This window comes from Schistocerca nitens, chromosome 1 (assembly GCF_023898315.1).
Source record: "Schistocerca nitens isolate TAMUIC-IGC-003100 chromosome 1, iqSchNite1.1, whole genome shotgun sequence".
Lineage (NCBI taxonomy): Eukaryota > Metazoa > Arthropoda > Insecta > Orthoptera > Acrididae > Schistocerca > Schistocerca nitens.
In genome coordinates, this window is record NC_064614.1 from 770,014,775 (window position 1) to 770,035,546 (window position 20,772).

The 20,772-nt window shown below is 43.4% G+C and overlaps 1 protein-coding gene across 14 annotated transcripts in view; it reads right to left on the minus strand.

Moving 5' to 3' along the window:
• Nucleotides 1-20,772, minus strand: part of LOC126261336 (calcium/calmodulin-dependent protein kinase type II alpha chain) — a 1,016,317-nt gene that overhangs the window by 340,061 nt on the left and 655,484 nt on the right. For all 14 annotated transcript variants that reach the window (XM_049958533.1, XM_049958541.1, XM_049958530.1 and 11 more), the window contains exon 3: nt 6,849-6,908. In XM_049958533.1, the coding sequence (XP_049814490.1) occupies nt 6,849-6,908 (60 nt within the window). The remainder of the gene's footprint in view (nt 1-6,848; nt 6,909-20,772) is intronic.

A 20,772-nucleotide genomic window follows, 5' to 3' on the forward strand; every position in this document is an offset into this window, starting at 1 on the left:
ATTTAGTCATGTTTAATTTCTGCTGATGAACTGTGTGATCAGTGATTGTAAAAATTATGGACTGTTACTTGTACCTTTTCTACATGATTGGTGCCACTAGGACATGTTTAATTTCTGCTTATAAACTCTGATGAACAGTGTGATCAGTGACAGTGTATTTTATGGAACTGCTTCTGCTGAGAAATGTGACTTGTTGCTGTGTGTACCTGCTCAACATTGCTGGGTACCACTAATGGACTGATTCTACTGAAATGGTGTTACTTGTTGGTGTCTGCACCTACTCAACATTGCGGGTGCCACTGATGGACTGCTTCTACCGAAAAGATGTCACCTGTTGATGTCTGCACCTGCTCAACATTGCTGGGTGCCACTGATGGATTGCTTCTACTGAAATGAAGTCACCTGTTGCTGTGTGCACCTGATCAACATTGCTGGTGCCACTAATGGACTGCTTCTACTGAAATGGTGTTACTTGTTGGTGTCTGCACCTACTCAACATTGCTGGGTGCCACTGATGGACTGCTTCTATTGAAAAAATGTTACTTATTGGTTTTTGCACCTGTTGACCATTGCTGGGTGCTATTGCGGGAACTGTCAACTACTTATTCATGGGCTATGGAAAGCGTTTATGTGAATATTTGTATAAACTGATTTTTTTGTGTATTACTGTTTGTGGAAAGTTATGAGACTCTTACCTGCACATATTCGTCATTGCTGACGCTATTGATTGAACTGTTTAACCACATAATACTTGTGTAAACTATTATGTAAAGTCACATGCATGAAAGAATTTGTATTGCTTATTGTATTCTATATAATAGGTTATTGAAAGGTCAGTGCAAAGCCAAAATTTTTTCTAGTTATATGGTATTTAAGTATTAATATTATCTTTTATTTTTGTCTGTATTTTTTTTGACGAATTTGGTGGTATTTTCACCACCAATGCTGGCAAAAATACCATCAAATTCTAGCCGTGGAGGAAGGGCATATGAAAGGTGGCTACACTGAGCCACAGCGCCAGAGATCGCTAGAGAGCATTGTTCGCCCGCCTCCACTGGCAGAGTGATTATTGAGATGTCGTAGTAGAGTGCTTGTCGAGGACTCGTAGTAGTCAGTTCGTGTTCAGATGTGCTAGTAGGGAGTGCTTGCTGAGATGTGATACTGAAAAGTTCTTGTTGAGATGTGGTAATAGCGAGTCGGTGTGGAGATATATTGTAATGATTAGAGTGATTTTGGTCAATATATGAAGGTAACGAAACTTGATTTATTTTTCATTATTTCCATGTTTTAAATAATGTGTCATAACAGGTTCAGTCAACAAAGCATCTGGCTTGTGTTCTTGGATTAGAGTGTAATTGTGGTTCTCTTGAGTAATTATGGTATTCGTATTTTCTTTAATTCAGTATAAATGGTATTTGAAATTCTTGTCTTTTGAAGTAGAACCGTGCCAGATGTGTACGTTGAGTCATACTTCCACACACAGAACAGTTACACTTGTGCTTTGGTTTCGTAGGTTTTATAGTTGCTGGGGACTTAATTGATTAATTGTGTTAATGAAAATTTCCATTTCATTCTTTGTTAATTTTCTATGCAGTCAGATAGCGTAATAATACTAGTCAGGGCCAACCGTTACGAGACTTCGTAACCGAACAGACAGCTACTAAAGCAAAAATTAAAATTATTTGCATTCTACATTTTAATTAAGCCCCCATGCAACCACCGCGGCCGGCTCCCATTATGCATGAGGCGCTATTTGACTCATAATTACGGTAGTCCTGTGGTATACCCTTAGTGGAAGGAAAATCACTAGAAGTCTAATCCCTGCACAGTACAGACAATTTTTCCAACTGCTGCCATTACGCGAGCGGACAATATAGTGTGTGATCGTCAACAACAGCGAAGAGGTTTCTGTAGAATGAGGGTGTAAACAGTGCGGATATAAACAAGCGGTTGGTGGCAGTCTGAGGAGAGTGTACGCCGTAAAAAAGAACATGCTCTTGCAACGCAACGCTCGTTCCCGCACGAGTCGGAGAACAACGGCCGCCATCGCTGAAATTGGGTCCCAGGTTCTGACACGCCCACCGTAATCTCCTGAATTCAAATGGTTCAAATGGCTCTGAGCACTATGGGACTTAACTGCTGTGGTCATCAGTCCCCTAGAACTTACAACTACTTAAACCTAACTAACCTAAGGACGTCACACACATCCATGCCCGAGGCAGGATTCGAACCTGCGACCGTAGCGGTCGCGCGGTTCCAGACCGAGCGCCTTAACCGCGAGACCACCGCGGCCGGCAATCTCCTGAATTGACTGACCATTTCTGATTACCGCCTACTCGGGGCTATGAAGATACCTATGGCCGGTCTTTGTATTGTATTGTACTGTACTGTATGGAACTGGGGACCTAGAAACGACGGAGAGGCTTCGTCCCCGCCGAAGCCCGCAGTGGCACACAACCCCACAACAGGCTACAGCAGTCCACCCACCCCACCGCCGCCCCACACCGAACCCAGGGACCCCCCGGGAACATCTCACGCCAGACGAGTGTAAACCCAATGTTTGCGTGGTAGAGTAATTATGGTGTACGCGTAGGTGGAGAAAGTGTTTGCGCGGCAATCGCCGACCTAGTGTAACTGAGGCGGAATAAGAGGAACCAGCCCGCATTCGCCGAGGCAGATGGGAAACCGCCTTAAAAATCCTCCACAGGCTGGCCGCCACACCGGACGGATTCGGGCCAGGGACCGTCACGTCTTCCCGCCCGGAAAGCAGTCCGTTAGACCGCACAGCTAACCGAGCGGGCGGCCAGACATTACTTAGCATCCTTCCAGGAACTGCGAACCCAACGTCACGAGAATGCGGTGTGGCAGTTCGTGGAACACCATTTGAACTATGGCAGGCGTGGTTTTTCGACTCGTGTCTGAAGGCGTGTTGTAATGTTGCAAGAACTTTTTCCTGGCGGTGCACGCTCTCCACACACTGCCACCAATCGCCTGTGAATATTCGCAGTGTTTCCATCCTCCTTCCGCAGAACGCAAATCGTCCAGCGTTGGTTCAAAATGGTTCAAATTGTTCTGAGCGCTATGGGACTTAACTTCTGAGGTCATCAGTCCCCTAGAACTTAGAACTACTTAAACCTAACTAACCTAAGGACCGCACACACATCCATGCCCGAGGCAGGATTCGAACCTGCAAACGTAGCGGTCGTGCGGTTTCAGACTGTAGCGCCTAGAACCGCTCGGCCACTCCGGCCGGCTCCAGCGTTGTCCTTGATGATCACACGCCATGTCGTCCGCTCACGTAATGGCTGCAGTTGGTAAAATGGGCTGTACTGTGTACACTTCTTGTAACTGTCCTGCCACCTACGGTTAGACCAAAGTACTACATCTGTACTCATTACAACTGCAATGAGTCAAAAGGCGCACAATGGATGACGGCAGAAATAAAAGTGTAAATCAATATAGAATACCCCTCGTAACTTATCTGAAACACACTGTAGATCATACAGTGGGAATACATATTTTTTAAACTTAAATTTTTCCCACGAGCACATGAAGATCTTGGGTTATGGAAGTCAAACTAAAACCAAAGAAATTGGAATAAAATTGCCAGAGAATATACTTGTAACGATTTTCATGAGGCACCGTGTCGGTAGCGAGCGCTGAATGAAGATGGATAGCAAATCCAGTTTCAGGGCCAAGGGAGGCTGGTGTGTCGCACGGTAAGCAGGGCAGCGATCAACAGGTGCTCGGGGGCGAGGCGAGCTGCGGTGCGGTGCTGGACGGGCCGCCCCTGCAGATTCCAGTCTGCACTCCAGAGAACGCCGCGTGCTGGCCCAGTGTTCGCCAAATCCGTACACCGACGGACAGAATTTAGACCGAACGTCGGGTTGCCAGGTGTTCCGAGTTTTGTTCGTGAAATGGCCTGCACCGCGACTTCTGGGCGCTGCATAATCCACCACAAAAAATTTCAAACCATCTCTACAGATAAATGGGCAGTATGTAAAGGACAAACTCTTAGGTTTTTTAAAATATTTATGACTGTTATGTGTGTTCACATTGCATCACACGGCACCCATCTAATCGGTAGTCCAATTTCATGCCTGTCTTACCCAGATAAATCGAATGACGGTACGAAAAATTGCTACTATGCGGTGTCCCAAGTCTTCGAGGTTCTACGGTCGAGGTGGGACATTTACGACATTCTCGACGTAATATCATAAGAAAACACTGCAAGGCTTCAAGTCCGGCCCCAACACGGAAACACGGAATATCCAACGACATGGCAACGTCTTGTTCAGGTAATCTCGGACGCAACTGTGGAAATGTGGAGGGCTCCATTTTGTTGAAAGATGAAATCCCTGCTTTCGTTGTGGTATGAGCCGCAATACAGCAGCATGTCGAGATAGTGGTACCATTAACAGTTCTCTCATCGAAGGGGAAAGGTCATTGCTCATTTTTTATTTATTTATTTTTTTTTATTTTTTTTTTAAACCACTAGTAAGCATTAGACGAACTTGAAGACGTTTGCTTGATATTAATGACTAATGTTTCTAGAATGAAAGTTTCACTCTGCTACGGATCGTAAAGCGTTTCCAAACTCTTACCAGATCCAAAGTAGGATCAGATAATATGGGACAGCGGATTATACCGGACAAGAGCTATCTCCAAGCTCTACTGCTAGTGGAAGCACCCAAACCCCACTGCAGTGTGAACTATGGAGGAACATGACCACTCAGGCGATTTACAATCAAAACAACAGTGCTTTTCGGAGTGGCAACAAGTTATCTGTTAATAGTGAGTTTTTCGGTGCACAAACGTTACATTACTGCAAACAAAACACAGCACTACAAAGTTATGTTACATTTTTACTGTATCTTCCGATACAACTGATATTATTGTCTATATTGTAGGCTGTGACAATATCTAGCAAATAACAAAGAGTATGTTAAACCGCGATAAGTTCGTGTTGTTCGAGTTGTAACGGACAAACCAGATAACTGAAATTTTTATGTTTTTTTTTTCTTTTTAAAAGGTGTATAAGGAAAAGTCACGACATAAATGCGATTAAAATGACGTGAAGGAAGTCGAAGAAAAATTCAGACTTTTTAAAATGTCAGTCAGGAAAGCGAGCGGGAAAAAAGTAAATTAGGAGATAGACTTTTCGGGAAAACAAGGAGGTGGACGTTGAACCGTTTTAGAAATAACAAGTTTTTTTGATATGAATGTCTGCTTATTTGTGTCAACATTTCCCCGACGTTCCGGTATACAACTCGCATATATTTTATTTTAATTTTCATAATCATTTACGGCACAGTAAAATAACTTTCCACGTTAATATTTTGTGTCCGAAACAACACTCCTAAAATATTTATGATCAAAATTTACAAGGTGGAAAAATGTACAAAAAAATCATTAACTATGTTTCCAGAATGAGATTTTCACTCTGCAGCGGAGTGTGCGCTGATATGAAACTTCCTGGCAAATTAAAACTGTGTGCCCGACCGAGACTCGAACTCGGGACCTTTGCCTTTCGCGGGCAAGTGCTCTACCAACTTTTTTTTTTTTTTTTTTTTTGAACTACCGAAGCACGACTCACGCCCGGTCTCACAGCTGGCAGAAGTAAAGCTGTGAGACCGGTCGTGAGTCGTGCTTCGGTAGCTCAGATGGTAGAGCGAAAGGCAAAGGTCCCGAGTTCGAGTCTCGGTCGGGCACACAGTTTTAATCTGCCAGGAAGTTTCATTTAACTATGTTGTTGTAACATTGAGTTTTATACATATAAAGGTAGTATCTGTTCCCGAAAGAACAGATACCATTGATGACCGTGCAGCTTCTCTAGAATGAAATGATAATTAATTGAAATCCTCAGCCGCCGACAGGTGTTGTTGATATACCTCGATGGGGACAGCTGAACATGTGTGCCCCGACCGGGACTCGAACCTGGGATCTCCTGCTTACATTACGTATGTAGATTGTGGACAGTTGGGAACGTGTGTCTCACGGGAAGCGTGCAAGGGATAAGTCCCTGCAGTCGCGCTATTCATATGTATCCTCGGTGGCTGAGATGAATGGAGCATCTGCCACGTAAGCAGAAGATCCCGGGTTCCAGTCCCGGTCGGGGGGCACATTTTCAGCTGTCCCCATCGAGGTATATCAACAACACCCGTCGGCAGCTGAGGGTTTCAATTAATTATCATTTATTGAGTTTTATAATTTTGTTAAGTAATGTATCGTAGTATTTTTGGTGTGAAGAATTTTTCGATAACACTTTCAAAACATATAATTTCGGTGAAGCTTACTTGACCGATACTATGCAACCTTCCGCTACGCTGTGTGTCCAATCGGGACTCGAACCAATTTCGAGGGCAGTGCTCTTACTGAGTGTCGAGCTATGCAGCCACGACTCCAGAAGCTACACGCAGCACTGAAGTTCTGAGGTCGAGTCAGAAGTCGCGCCTGCACTGCTCAATAGTCGATAAAAAAAAAACTTCGTACCACGGTACGACTTGAACTAAAGTATACTCTGAATTGTCAAAACGAACTGTAGTATAACATTTACAGTATTGAGAAGTCTGCATGGGCATGTTCCGAAAGCCAATAAATTAAAATAATTCTCGGTAAGAGCACTGCCGTCGAAATCAAAAACTCTGGGTCTGGCATACAGTTTTCAGCTGCCGGAAATGTGAACAACTGACATTTCGGCTACAAGAAAATTGTAGAAGTTGTATCGTTTTGCTTCATCAAGCGATACTGCGACCGTTATTCATGAAATTTCACCCTCTATCGGTTTTTGGCTTACTGAAGTTTACTACGCTGTCGGAATGAGAAAAAACGGAAAGACACACACTTACCTATGTTCGGATGTTGCAGCTTCCTGCATATACGAGCTTCTCTCTCGAGCTTCTGAAAATCTGGAACATAAGAACAAACATTTAATTACATAATACGTAGAAAATATTATTAAGTAAGAATTTTTTCATAAATTATCCGAGTGAGTCGGAAAACAGCGTTGGCTGACTCGATCACACAAATTAATATTTTATGCCGTTAAATGACATAAACTTTAACGTGTAACACCTTTTTTGCCAGACAGTATTTAAGTCCCTCAGACATATCGCTCTCTTTTGCTGTACTTTAAGGAAGTCATAAAATTATCAATTGAAGGCTAAGCAGTATATAAAAAAGCAAAGACAGCAATAAACAGAAGATCGCATCAAAAGGTAGAGATTAGGTAACGATAAATTTGCGAAGTAGAAGTGCGTGTTTCATAATATTTAGGAAAGACCACATCATGGGCAACAGATCCAAAAGCGTAGTGCCAGGCGAATTTAACCTATGAAAGTACTAAAACTTCCTACTCCGTCATGATTCCCGCCTTGATCATGTAGGATGCATTTCCATTCTTTCCAACAACGTCCAACATATTCATAGACTTGTGAGTGACTGCGTTACAATTACTTGTCAAAATAACATATATAGGGCGGTCAGAAACAGTCTAAAAGCTCGTAAGAGTGTTTCAGGGTAGGTTGTGCTGAGAAACAATGGTTAAAAAAATTCGAGTCGTTGCACCCTTTCCGAGTTCCTTAGCATAAAGTTAGGCACTCAGGTCGTTACGCGCGGAAATTTAAGCTGCCCGCTAGAGACGGTATCGCCAAATATTTACTTCGTTTTGTTTCCTAAAGCCGAACAAGAGAGCGATACAAGAACTGGACATGAGACGGTAGTAAGGATCGAAACCGAGCCAAAGATTGACCAGTTTCGCGTGCCTATCTGGGCCGGAGGGGGGCGGGAGGGGGGGGGGGGGTTGATTGGTTAACTTCAATGTTAACTAGATCGGAAACGGTGCAACGTTTCGAATTTCTTCTCAACGATTATATCCCAGCATAGTCTACCCTGCAACACGCTTACAAGGTTTTCAGACTGTTTATGACTATGCTGTATAATATTCACTGGTGAGCCAAATACCACCCACCGTAATATTGTAGGCAGCCTTTTAATACCGGAGGCACGTGACGTAGTAAGTAAAGGACATAAGCGCCGCATACACGAAATGGGAATTATTTTAAAGACAATATGGGCCGTGAATGAATGGGAAATTATTTTAATGGCAATACGGGCCGTGAATGAATGGGGAATTATTTTAATGACAGTACGGGCCATGAATGAGGATATTCACTGACATTAGCGACTCTGATGAACGGCAGATCGTTATGGCCCAGCGCCGGGTAACTACCATATCGGAAACGGCGAAGCTGGTCGGCTGTGGGGCGTTTCTACTGTGAGTATCTGGGGAAGGTGGCTGAAAGACGGTGAAACTAAGAGTAGGTGACAAGGTGTTGAAAGCCCACGCAACAGAACGTAGAGGTCCAAGGCTTCTCAGCTCTATAAAGCAGGATAGGCGGCAATGTATGACAGATCTGACGACAGTGTACGATGATGGTGCAGATACAAGTGTTTCGGTGTTCCCATGTTGGAATAGCGACAGTTAGATTGCAATGGGCACAGGGTCGTCAGCACTGGAGCTTGGATCAATGGAAAAGTGTCGCTTGGTGGGAAGAATCACTTTTCTTATTACACCGTCATACAAGCGAACGAGTAAACGAAACATGCACCGTGACACGAATGCAGGCCGTTGTGGGCTATGTTACACTATGGGAGACTTCATCCGGGCTTCCATGGGACCTCTGATAGTAATCGAAGGAACCGTGACAGCTGTGGACTACGTGAATATTATATTGCGGGCTACATAAAACCTTCCATGCCTCAGATCTTCCCCGACGGCAGTGTTACATTCCACAAGGATAACTGTCCCGTGTGACAACGCCAGAATCATGCTACGGTGGTTTGGGAAGCATGAGAGTGAACTCACTTTGATGTTTTGGCCATCAAAATCGCCTGATCTGAACCCGATGGAGAGCTGAGAAACTATTGGGGACCATTTCCAAGCTCACAACACACCTGTTCGTAAATTTACCTGTACGTAGACACCTGTGTGCCACATACCACCGGAAACCTATCAAGGACTTGGTGAATACATGCAAAGCATAATCGCTGCTGTTTTGCGTTCCAAAGGTGGACCAACATGCTGCTATTCACGTGGTCACAATGTTTAGGCTCGTGAGCGTACGCTCCTGATAAAAATGTTCCACGTCTGGGTCTGTTATTTCTTGCAATGATTGTTGTTTGTCTACACCATGTTAACATTTGTGCCCATGCAACTAGTCAGTGCTGCACGAAGGGAAAGGGGCAGGGGCAGGGGGGGGGGGGAAAGGGGGGAGGGGAGGAGGAGGAGATTAGTGTTTAACGTCCCGTCGACAACGAGGTCATTAGAGACGGAGCGCAAGCTCGGGTGAGGAAAGGATGGGGAAGGAAATCGGCCGTGCCCTTTCAAAGGAACCATCCCGGCATTTGCCTGAAGCGATTTAGGGAAATCACGGAAAACCTAAATCAGGATGGCCGGAGACGGGATTGAACCGTCGTCCTCCCGAATGCGAGTCCAGTGTGCTAACCACTGCGCCACCTCGCTCGGTCGGGGGGGGGGGGGGGGGGGAGAGGAGCTTAGGGTACAAAGTCCCGTCGACGAAGTGCACCCGTGGAAGGACAAGGACTGGCAAAAGAAATTGGGCGTGTCGATATCGAAAGCATCGCCCGATAAACGCTTTTTCGCATTCGGGAAACCACGGAAAATTTTAAGCTGGGTGGCCAGACAGGGATTTGAACACTCCCGACTGACAGTCTACTGCTTAAACCGAGGATGAGACATGCGGTATGTGGGGAGAAAATGTTAGTTATGTTTTGTATTAGATTTGGCAAAATATGTTGTTGTTGTTGTTGTTGTTGTTGTTGTTCCCGTTTTCAGTCCAAAGACTTGTTTGATGCAGCTCTCCATGCTACTCTATCCTGTGCAAGCCTCTTTGTCTCCGTGTAACTACTGACACCCACATTCTTCTGAATCTTCTTAATGTATTCATCTCTTGGTCTCCCTCTAAGATTTTTACCCTCCACGCTTCCCTCCAGTAGTAAACTGGTGATCCCTTGATGCCTCAGAACGTGTCCTACCAACCGATCCCTTCTTCTAGTCAAGTTGTGGCACAAATTCCTTTTCTCCCCAATTCTATTCAGTACCTCCTCATTAGTTACGTGATCTATCCATCTAACCTTCAGCATTCTTCTGTAGCACCCCTTTTCAAAGTTTCTATTCTCTTGTTGTCTAAACTGTTTATCGTCCATGTTTCACATCCACGCATGGCTACAATCCATACAAATACTTTCAGAAAAGACTTTCTGACACTTAAATCTATACTCCATGTTAACAAATCTCTTCTTCAGAAACGCCTTCCTTGCCATCGCCAGTCTACATTTTATAATCTCTCTACTTTGACCATCCTCAGTTATTTTGCTGCCCAAATAGCTAAATCATCTACTACTTTAAGTTTCTCACTTCCTAATCTAATTGCTTCAGCATCACCTGATTTAATTCGGCAGCGTTCCATTATCCTCGTCTAGCTTTTGTTGATGTTCATCTTACATCCTTCTTTTAAGATAATGTCCATTCCGTTTTACTGTTCTTCCAAGTTCTTTGCTGCAGAATATGTATGCTGTATTTTATATTAGATTTAGCGTCCTCTCAGTAAACGGCGCTACAATATGGCTGTAAAGGTATTGTGGCCTTTTCTCAGTTACTGAAAAGTTGGTTACTTACGTTCCCTCACGCAAACATGTTAACTGACACGCGTGTCCTGTTGATCATAACCGAAAACGTATCATCTCTTCGACGTGGCTCATGAACCTCACTGCCGCTAAGCAGTCATGTTTTCATTTGATAAAAGTGTAATAGAACACCATTTCAGGATAATGACTTTCATAAGAAGCGTGATTAGAGAGACATCAATAAGTATTGTTTAAACCGCTCCGCTTTAATCACAGTCCAAAATTTTTAATACGTTAACTTACTAAGTGGTTGTCATCCACCTGTAGGATAGCGGCCTCCTAAACTAACGATCGCCTGGATTTCATTAACACGGTTGTACTGAGACAGTTACGGCATTTACCGACAATTTTAAATGCTAAAATATACGATTTGGTATTATCTGCCACTTATTCGTAGGATTTTACTGTATCCCTCATAACATTCCATCATTAGTTCCTATTTATGAAATATAAATTCTAATGTTATACTAGGCAGTTCAAGTAATTCAAACAGAAACGCCACCACGTCTACAAGGGAAGTAACGAATGTTCTTGTGCTATATTAAAGGTCTACTATTTGATCTGCAACAGGGAGCAGTACAGACCTCATCATACATAAATGAACGGTCCATGGACAATCATCAGTTGTATAATAGAACAACTTTTTTTGACATTTTGTTCGTTGTTGGTCGTTGTGTTTGGTCGTTGCGGACGTCACAGGACATCCTTTCAAGTTCGTTGTTGATCTTTTCACTCAGTTTTTTTTATTACAGAGACACGGCAGGTGTCTGACCGAACACGCTGAGCTACCGTGCCGGCTACCTGAGAACGACTCACGGCCAGACCCAAACTTCCATAGGTCGTCAACCATTTTCCTAAAACCTGTACTCGTACATCCATTTCGTATATTTCCGTACAGGGTTCAAAAATGGTTCAAATGGCTCTGAGCACTATGGGACTTAACATCTAAGATCATCAGTCCCCTAGAACTTAGAAGTCCTTAAACCTAATTAATCTAAGGACATCACACACAGCCATGCCCGAGGCAGGATCCGAACCTGCGACCGTAGCGGCCGCGCGGTTCCAGACTGACGCGCCTAGAACTGTTCGGCCACAACGGCCGACTCCGTACAGGGAAGACATTTTAATAAAAAATAGCTTGCATATACGAATGAAAATGGCATGGAGTTGCTTTAAACAATGAAAACGAAAAGCTCATACTAGTTTTAGTGTCAGAAATACACTGTCTTCTATCGCTGTAGTGTGTCAACGGCATACAGTCCAAACGATAGAAAGTGCAAAATCATTGGTTCTGTATAATTATGAAAATTGAAACAGGAAAATATATAAATGGAGGCCTGCTATTTTAGTCAAAGAATAATTACACGTACATCAGTACACTATCAAGGGTAATATTTATGGGTAGCTCCCCAATTAGATGGAAAGTATTACTTGCACGAAAGAAAGTTTTTAAAACCGTATGTAGAGTTAAAAACATAGATCTTCCAGCATTTGTTAGTTTTGAGAACAGCCTTCTTCCTACCTCTGTTCAATGATGGTACTTTCATCAGCAATCCAGTTGAATTCATGATGAAGAAATACAAAACAAATCAGAAGTACTATACTGAATGTAACTAACACCTTAAGGAGTGAACGACACAAGTAAAGCACATGACAATCTAGCCACACAAGTAAAACGCCAGACAGCAACATTGTTTTCAGATGGAGATTACCCTAACCGTTGAGCAATAACACAGAGGAAGTCTGAATAGAAGTGGAGCCGTAACTTAAACGTCTTTAAATGACCGGTGTAATACTGACCGATGAGAATTTATCAGGTGACTACTTTTACTCACAATGAAAGTTCATTCTCACATAATAAGGATAAATTTGATGATCGACTGCACATTAGCGTATCGCACTCTGTGATTCACTTACGAGGTAAGTGGCTGAATATGTTAGGTGGCAGACGAAACAGGAGAATCGTAGAATTAAACTTTTAATTTTCCCTGGCGTTCGGATCCTTAACGTAAAGGTGACTCCGACTGGGCCCTTGTCGCTACGCGGCAACCCGCACATCCAAACTGTGTGGCGTTGTGGCTATACTACAAACTAAGGCGCACTCCACTCGCGAGGCGAACATGCGAAGCTCGAGTAGTTTTATTTATTTTTTACTATGGGCTAGTGAAGCTTCAGTATGTTGATTTGTGAGTTCGCTTGCTGTTTCCTTAGCGTGCCAACTAGCTGAATATATCAAGCGGATAAAAAATAGGCAGATACATCAATAGTAGATTTTTATTATTCTCCTGTTTCGTCTGTCTTCCGTCCTGCAGAATCACTTGCCTCGTAACTGCAACTCTTGTTGCGTTTCAATAATTTTTCAGTGATGCCAGTTCCGCTCTCACTGATATTTTCGTTCGAACTTCGTCTCTAACGACTTCGTCGTTGGGATGTGAAGCCCCAATTTTCCTTTTTTTTCCCAAGACGCTAACTAGCATTTCTGCGTCGAAAGTACCACTGCCAGTAAGCTACTAATGCCTTAAAAATTCTTAGTTTCCGAAAATAAAAATTTTTTAAATGACTTCATATTTGCCATTGACTAGACATTTATTACAATAATCAACTATCACAGTTTTGAGCTTTTGGTCATTTCCGAGTAGTTACAGGTGTTGAATACACAGTAGTAGTCAACATCAACAAAACGCATAAAAACGGCCTGAACCTCTATGGCTCGTGTCAGCTTCTGTCACATACATCATCATTATGTGAAGGATAGGATAAAAACCTATCAAACTAAATTCGTGCTTACTGCGCACGTCAGAAACGAACAACGTACTGGTAAAACAAAAGTGTCGATACGATTCATCATCGGGAAAAAGTCAAAGTGTTAGTATTAAATAACATGTTTAGCCCGTTTTTCTTTGCCAAGAGAGCCATCGGAGGACATATGAATTTGCACATGGCACATCTGCAGCTTATACTGCGCAGCGCAATATCATGTTCCACAAACTGTATCAATCGATGAGAGACTATGACTTTACCAGCTTCATAGGAACTGCCCTTCAGAACCGTAGATTCTATGTCAAACAAGACAGCAAGAACAGCAGATGAAGAACACAAAACAGCGCTCTACCCCATGGTAGTGTCCCAACACTAACCTTGTTTAAGATCTATAGCAAAGACCACCAACAACTTCTTAACACAAAACCGTCGTCATTGCTCGAAGAGAATGGTCTATTAATACACAGTCAGCACGGATTTAGAAAACATCTTTCTTGCGCAACATAACGAGCTCTTTACTCACAATAAGTGTTGAGACTCACAAGCGATTCCAAATTGATTCCGCATTTCTACATTTCCAGAAGCCTTTTGACACTGCTTCGCAAGTGGCTAGTAGCCAAATTGTGTGATTGTGGAATATCGTCTCATTTATGTGACTAGACTCGTGATTTCCTGTCAGAGAGGTCACACACTTCGTAGTAACTGGTGGAAAGTCATCAAGTCAAACAGAAATTATTTATGGAGTTCCCCAAGGTAGTGTTATAGGCCCTCTGCAATTCCTTATATATATATATATATATATATATATATATATATATATATATATAAATGGTTTAGGAGACAATCTGGGCAGCCGCATTAGGTTGTTTGCAGATGATGCTGTCGTCTATCTTCTAGTAAAGTCATCAGGATATCGAAACAAATACAAAACGATTTAGAAATGATATCTGTGTAGTGCGGAAACTGGCAATTGACCCTAAGTAATTGAAAGTGTGCGGTCATCCACATGAGTGCTAAAAGGAATCCGTTAAACTACGGTTATATGATAAACCAGTCAAACTAAGGGCTGCAAATCAAAATAAACATCTAGGAGTCACAACTGCTTACAACTTCAATTGGAAAGAACACACAGAAAATGTTGTGGGGAAGGCGAACCAAAGATTGCGTTTTATTGGCAGGATACTTGGAAGCTGCAACAGATCTACTAAAGAGACTGCCTACACTATGCTTGTCCTTCCTGTTTTGGAGTATTACTGCGCGTTATGGGATCCTTACTAGATAGGATTAACGGAGAACTTTCGAGAAAGTTTAAAGAAGATCTGCGCGTTTTGTATTGTCGAAAAATAGAGGAGAGTGTGTCACGGACATGACACAGGATTTGGAGGGGACATCGTTGAAACAAAGACATTTCTCGTTACGGCGGGGTCTTCTCACGGAACTTCAATCCCCTTCTCCTCCCAATGTGAAATATTTTGTTGACGCCGACCTACATAAGGAGAAACGATCATCATCATAAAATAAGGGAAGTCAGAGCTCGCACGGAAAGACATAGGTGTTCGGTTTTTCCGTACGCTGTTCGATACTGAATGATAGAGAATTATTGTGAAGGTAGTTAAATGAACCCCCTGCCAGGCACTTAAGTGTTATTTGCAGAGCAACCATGTTGATGTAGATATAGATCTTGCGCTAATATCTCAACCTAAAGACTTCATGCTCTCGCGGCATACTACCGATATAACTACATGAAACTGAATCCGATTGAAACTCAAGTATGCACTTTTCATCTAAGCAAGAAAGACGCCAACAGAAAATTAGAAGTAATATGGGATGGCATGTACCTGGAACACTGTCATAATCCAAAATATCTATGGGAAGCACTGCCTAATCATAAAAGAAAAAGTATCCGCCTGCAATAACATCATCAGAAAGCTCATAAGTAGCAGACTGGGTGCCCAGCCGACAATTCTCAAAACATGGGCCTCCGCATTATGTTACTCTGCCGCTGAACATGGCTGTCCTGTTTGGTACGGTTCTGTTCACACAAGGTATGTGGATGCTGTCCTCAACGAGACACGTAGAATAACACCAAGATGCTGGAGGGCAACGCTTACCTATAAACTCTACAGCCTGGCGAGGGTAGCCGCAGCAGATATAAGAAGGGAAGTTGCCGCGAGCACAGACAGACGCAAAGTGGAACTAAACGCTGCTCACCCGTTGCGTGGACACCCAACTCCTATAAGCAGGCGACGAGCTTTCTAGCTAGGACGAGCTTTCTAGAAACTTCCGTCAGTGACAGTACATCACCGCCAATGGCACGACAAAACGTGTGGACAAACAGAAATGCAGGTATCACATCATGGTTCCCACTTTCGAAGGCTCTTCCACTTAGGCGAAAATCTACAATGGAAAAGGTGGAAGTCCCTCAATAGACTAAGAAGAGGTGTGGGTAGAACAATGGATAATATGGCCAAATGACACTCTCTTAGGGATCCATCAATTTTATGTGCATGTGGAGTGGAACAAACCACCAGGCACCTGTACAACTGTCCTCAGTGCCCAGTTTCCTACATGCTGGAGGATCTATAGTGGGCCAGGGACAACGCAGTCGAGGTCGCCAATTTTTGGCCTGATTATATTTAGAGTTTGTAATCTCTTTATATATACCACTATTATATGGCTTTAATTGCCTCACACTGTATTTATATTTTGTCTGTATGTATTGATTTTATATATGTCCTCTTTTTGTCTATTTTGTATGCAACGCCTCTGACTGGAACAAAATCTAATGACAACTTTATTCTTCATACCCGTCGTCAGAATATACAATACAAATTGCATGTATGACACAACACTAAAAAAAATTAATTTATTAATCACGGCTTGTATAAAGAAATAATACTTTGGCAGTAAGATGCAGATGTTGCAGGACACGATCCTGAAAACTATACGATCATTCACTGTCACCTTGCTGCTCATCTGTGAAGCACGTATTCTTAATTATAACAGAGGCATCAACTACAGAGCTTTAGTACATTTAAACGATAGCTTTGTTAGTAGAGGGACTCTTTGATTAAAAGTAGTATTTCGACTTTCTCTTCGTGTACAGTGTACTCACACAGACCATTACCTGAAGACGACTAACTGAATGACCAGCGTGCACTTTTTCTTTGTTTCAGTTCCTTTACTGTCAACTACAGCGAGTGTGCTAGTACGAGAGAGTCGGTCAATTTTGTGTGGTTCTTTTTTTTTTTTTTAATATCGTCAACTCCATGTGAATAGTACACAATGATCTCTTTTGGAAGAATTCTTCTTGAGGAAAGACGTGGAATAGCGGATAAAAATATAAGGTACTATTTAAAAAATACGTGCTGCTGTACACATCTTCGTAAGGAACAAAGTTAGAAAAAAGAAATCACGCTGGTTAAACTCTTCCAAATTCTGAAGGTTGCAGGGGTAAAATACAGGGAGCGAAAAGCTATTTGCAATTTGTACAGAAACCAGATGGCAGTTGTAAGAGTCGAGGGACATCAAAGGGAAGCAGTGGTTGGGAAGGGAGTGAGACAGGGTTGTAGCCTCTCCCCGATGTTATTCAATCTGTATATTGAGCAAACAGTGAAGGAAACAAAAGAAAAATTCGGAGTAGGTATTAAAATCCATAGAGAAGAAATAAAAACTTTGAGGTTCGCCGATGACATTGTAATTCTATCAGAGACAGCAAAGGACTTGGAAGAGCAGTTGAACGGAATGGATAGTATCTTGAAAGGAGGATATAAGATGAACATCAACAAAAGCAAAACGAGGATAATGGAATGCTGTCGAATTACATCAGGTGATGCTCAAGCAATTAGATTAGGAAATGAGAAACTTAAAGTAGTAGATGAGTTAGCTATTTGGGCAGCAAAATAACTGACGATGGTCGAAGTAGAGAGGATATAAAATGTATGGCAAGGAAAGCTTTTCTGAAGAAGAGAAATTTGTTAACATCGAGTATAGATTTAAGTGTCAGGAAGTCGTTTCTGAAAGTATTTGTATGGAGTGTAGCCATGTATGGAAGTGAAACATGGACGATAAATATTTTGGACAAGAAGAGAATAGAATCTTTCGAAATGTGGTGCTACAGAAGAATGCTGAAGATTAGATGGGTAGATCACATAACTAATGAGGAAGTGTTGAATAGGACTGGGGAGAAGAGAAGAGGACATGTTCTGAGGCATCAAGGGATCACCAGTTTAGTATTGGAGGGCAGTGTGGACGGTAAAAATCGTAGAGGGAGACCAAGAGATGAATACACTAAGCAGATTCAGAAGGATGTAGGTTGCAGTAAGTACTGGGAGATGAAGAAGCTTGCACAGGATAGAGTAGCATGGAGAGCTGCATCAAACCAGTCTCAGAACTGAAGACCACAACAACAACAATGTCCGATTTGTAGCTAAATATTTGCTTCATCTACATCTACATCTATACTCCGCGAGCCACCTTACGGTGTGTGGCGGAGGGTACTTATTGTACCACTATCTGATCCCCCCTTCCCTGTTCCATTCACGAATTGTGCGTGGGAAGAACGACTGCTTGTAAGTCTCCGTATTTGCTCTAATTTCTCGGATCTTTTCGTTGTGATCATTACGCGAGATATATGTGGGCGGTAGTAATATGTTGCCCATCTCTTCCCGGAATGTGCTCTCTCGTAATTTCGATAATAAACCTCTCCGTATTGCGTAACGCCTTTCTTGAAGTGTCTGCCACTGGAGCTTGTTCAGCATCTCCGTAACGCTCTCGCGCTGACTAAATGTCCCCATGACGAATCGCGCTGCTTTTCGCTGGATCATGTCTATCTCTTCTATTAATCCAACCTGGTAAGGGTCCCATACTGATGAGCAATACTCAAGAATCGGACGAACAAGCGTTTTGTAAGCTACTTCTTTCGTCGATGAGTCACATTTTCTTAGAATTCTTCCTATGAATCTCAACCTGGCGCCTGCTTTTCCCACTATTTGTTTTATGTGATCATTCCACTTCAGATCGCTCCGGATAGTAACTCCTAAGTATTTTACGGTCGTTACCGCTTCCAATGATTTACCACCTATGGCATAATCGTACTGGAATGGATTTCTGCCCCTATGTATGCGCATTATATTACATTTATCTACATTTAGGGAAAGCTGCCAGCTGTCGCACCATTCATTAATCCTCTGCAGGTCTTCCTGGAGTACGTACGAGTCTTCTGATGTTGCTATTTTCTTGTAGACAACCGTGTCATCTGCAAATAGCCTCACGGAGCTACCGATGTTGTCAACTAAGTCATTTATGTATATTGTAAACAATAAAGGTCCTATCACGCTTCCTTGCGGTACTCCCGAAATTACCTCTACATCTGCAGATTTTGAACCGTTAAGAATGACATGTTGTGTTCTTTCTTCTAGGAAATCCTGAATCCAATCACAAACCTGGTCCGATATTCCGTAAGCACGTATTTTTTTCACTAAACGTAAGTGCGGAACCGTATCAAATGCCTTCCTGAAGTCCAGGAATACGGCATCAATCTGCTCGCCAGTGTCTACGGCACTGTGAATTTCTTGGGCAAATAGGGCGAGCTGGGTTTCACATGATCTCTGTTTGCGGAATCCATGTTGGTTATGATGAAGGAGATTTGTATTATCTAAGAACGTCATAATACGAGAACACAAAACATGTTCCATTATTCTACAACAGATTGACGTAAGTGAAATAGGCCTATAATTATTCGCATCTGATTTATGACCCTTCTTGAAAATGGGAACGACCTGTGCTTTCTTCCAGTCGCTAGGTACTTTACGTTCTTCCAGAGATCTACGATAAATTGCTGATAGAAAGGGGGCAAGTTCTTTAGCATAATCACTGTAGAATCTTAAGGGTATCTCGTCTGGTCCGGATGCTTTTCCGCTACTAAGTGATAGCAGTTGTTTTTGATACAGTTTTTAATTTTTTTCTGGACAAAGTGTGTGTGGCGTGGTCGAGGTAAATGCGACTCCCTGTGAACGCTTTGATCGAGTTCTCTCCATGAGGCCTCTCACCTACCAAATACACTAGGAAGTCGCTTCCCGGTGAGTCAAGTGCGAAGCCCTCACGATTCAGAGAGCCACGTGCGCTTCCTCTCTGCAGCCAGCTCTTGGTTCGAGGAAAACGAACAGCTTCAACGCGGTCCGTGAAGTATCTTGAGCGCAAAGTCAAACGTCGGAGTTGCAGCGACTGCAGCACGTGCGAACGTTCGTAATAAGCGGCGGGGCGGAACGGGCCGGGGCCGGGCCAGGCGGGGTCAGAAATTGCGAGGCGCCGAGTGGAGTGAGCTTGCTCGCGATTGGTGGCTTGCTGGAAGTTGGTGGCAGCGCGGCGAGGGAAACGTGGCAATAACCGGGCCGGGCACCCGCTCACGGCCGGAAAATTGCCCATTACCGGCCTGTCAGAAGGGTGGGTGGGTGGGGGGGGGGTGAGGAGGGGGAAAGAGGGGGGGAAGGTGGTGGAGGGGAAGGGGTAGGTAGTGGAAGGCGGGGTGGTGGACTCGCTGGGAGACTCCTGACCTCACGCCCCGGTCTAACCCCGACCAGCAAGGAGAGGAGACGGCCAAATCGGCAAGCGAGATGTGTCATACACACTAATGGACTTTCAGAAACAATGCAACAAGGGTAACACATATTCTACTGAGGTCTACTTATCGCTTATCTTAATTTGCTTTGTGTGTTCAAAGTCGCCCCCATTAGTAGCCAAACGACGTCAATGCCGCTGCACTGTTGACCAAACTACGCTGTCAGTGTTACCGGTGTGATAGCCGCACAGGACGCCTCGATGGTTTCTCGTAGGTCCTTCAGTGCAGCTGGTGTTTGTTGATTAACCTCATTTTTGTAGGTCCCCCGTAGGCAGAAGCCAAGAGGTGTAAGGTCTGGAGACCGTGGTGGGTGCTCAACATCTCCTATTCGACTGATCCATCGTCCAGGTAGATTTTCATCCAAGTAGACGTTGACATATTTGTGGTAGAGAGGTGGAGCGCCATCTTGTAGGTAAAATCTTTCATTTTCAAATACCACTCGGATGGCAGGAGCCCAGTACACGCAGTTGTGGCGGTTCACAGTACCGTTCAGTTTGAATTGCACCTCGTCAGACCAGATAACCATCGCTGCAAACCGTTCATTTTCGCGAAGCATGCCTTCAAACCATTCGCAATAATCCATCCATAGATCTTCGTTCATAGCGTTCAGTGATCTCGGAATGTACACTTTCCACGTTGAAGTCTTCGGGATTCGTCGTCCGCTTGATCGGCTTACTCCGCTTTCA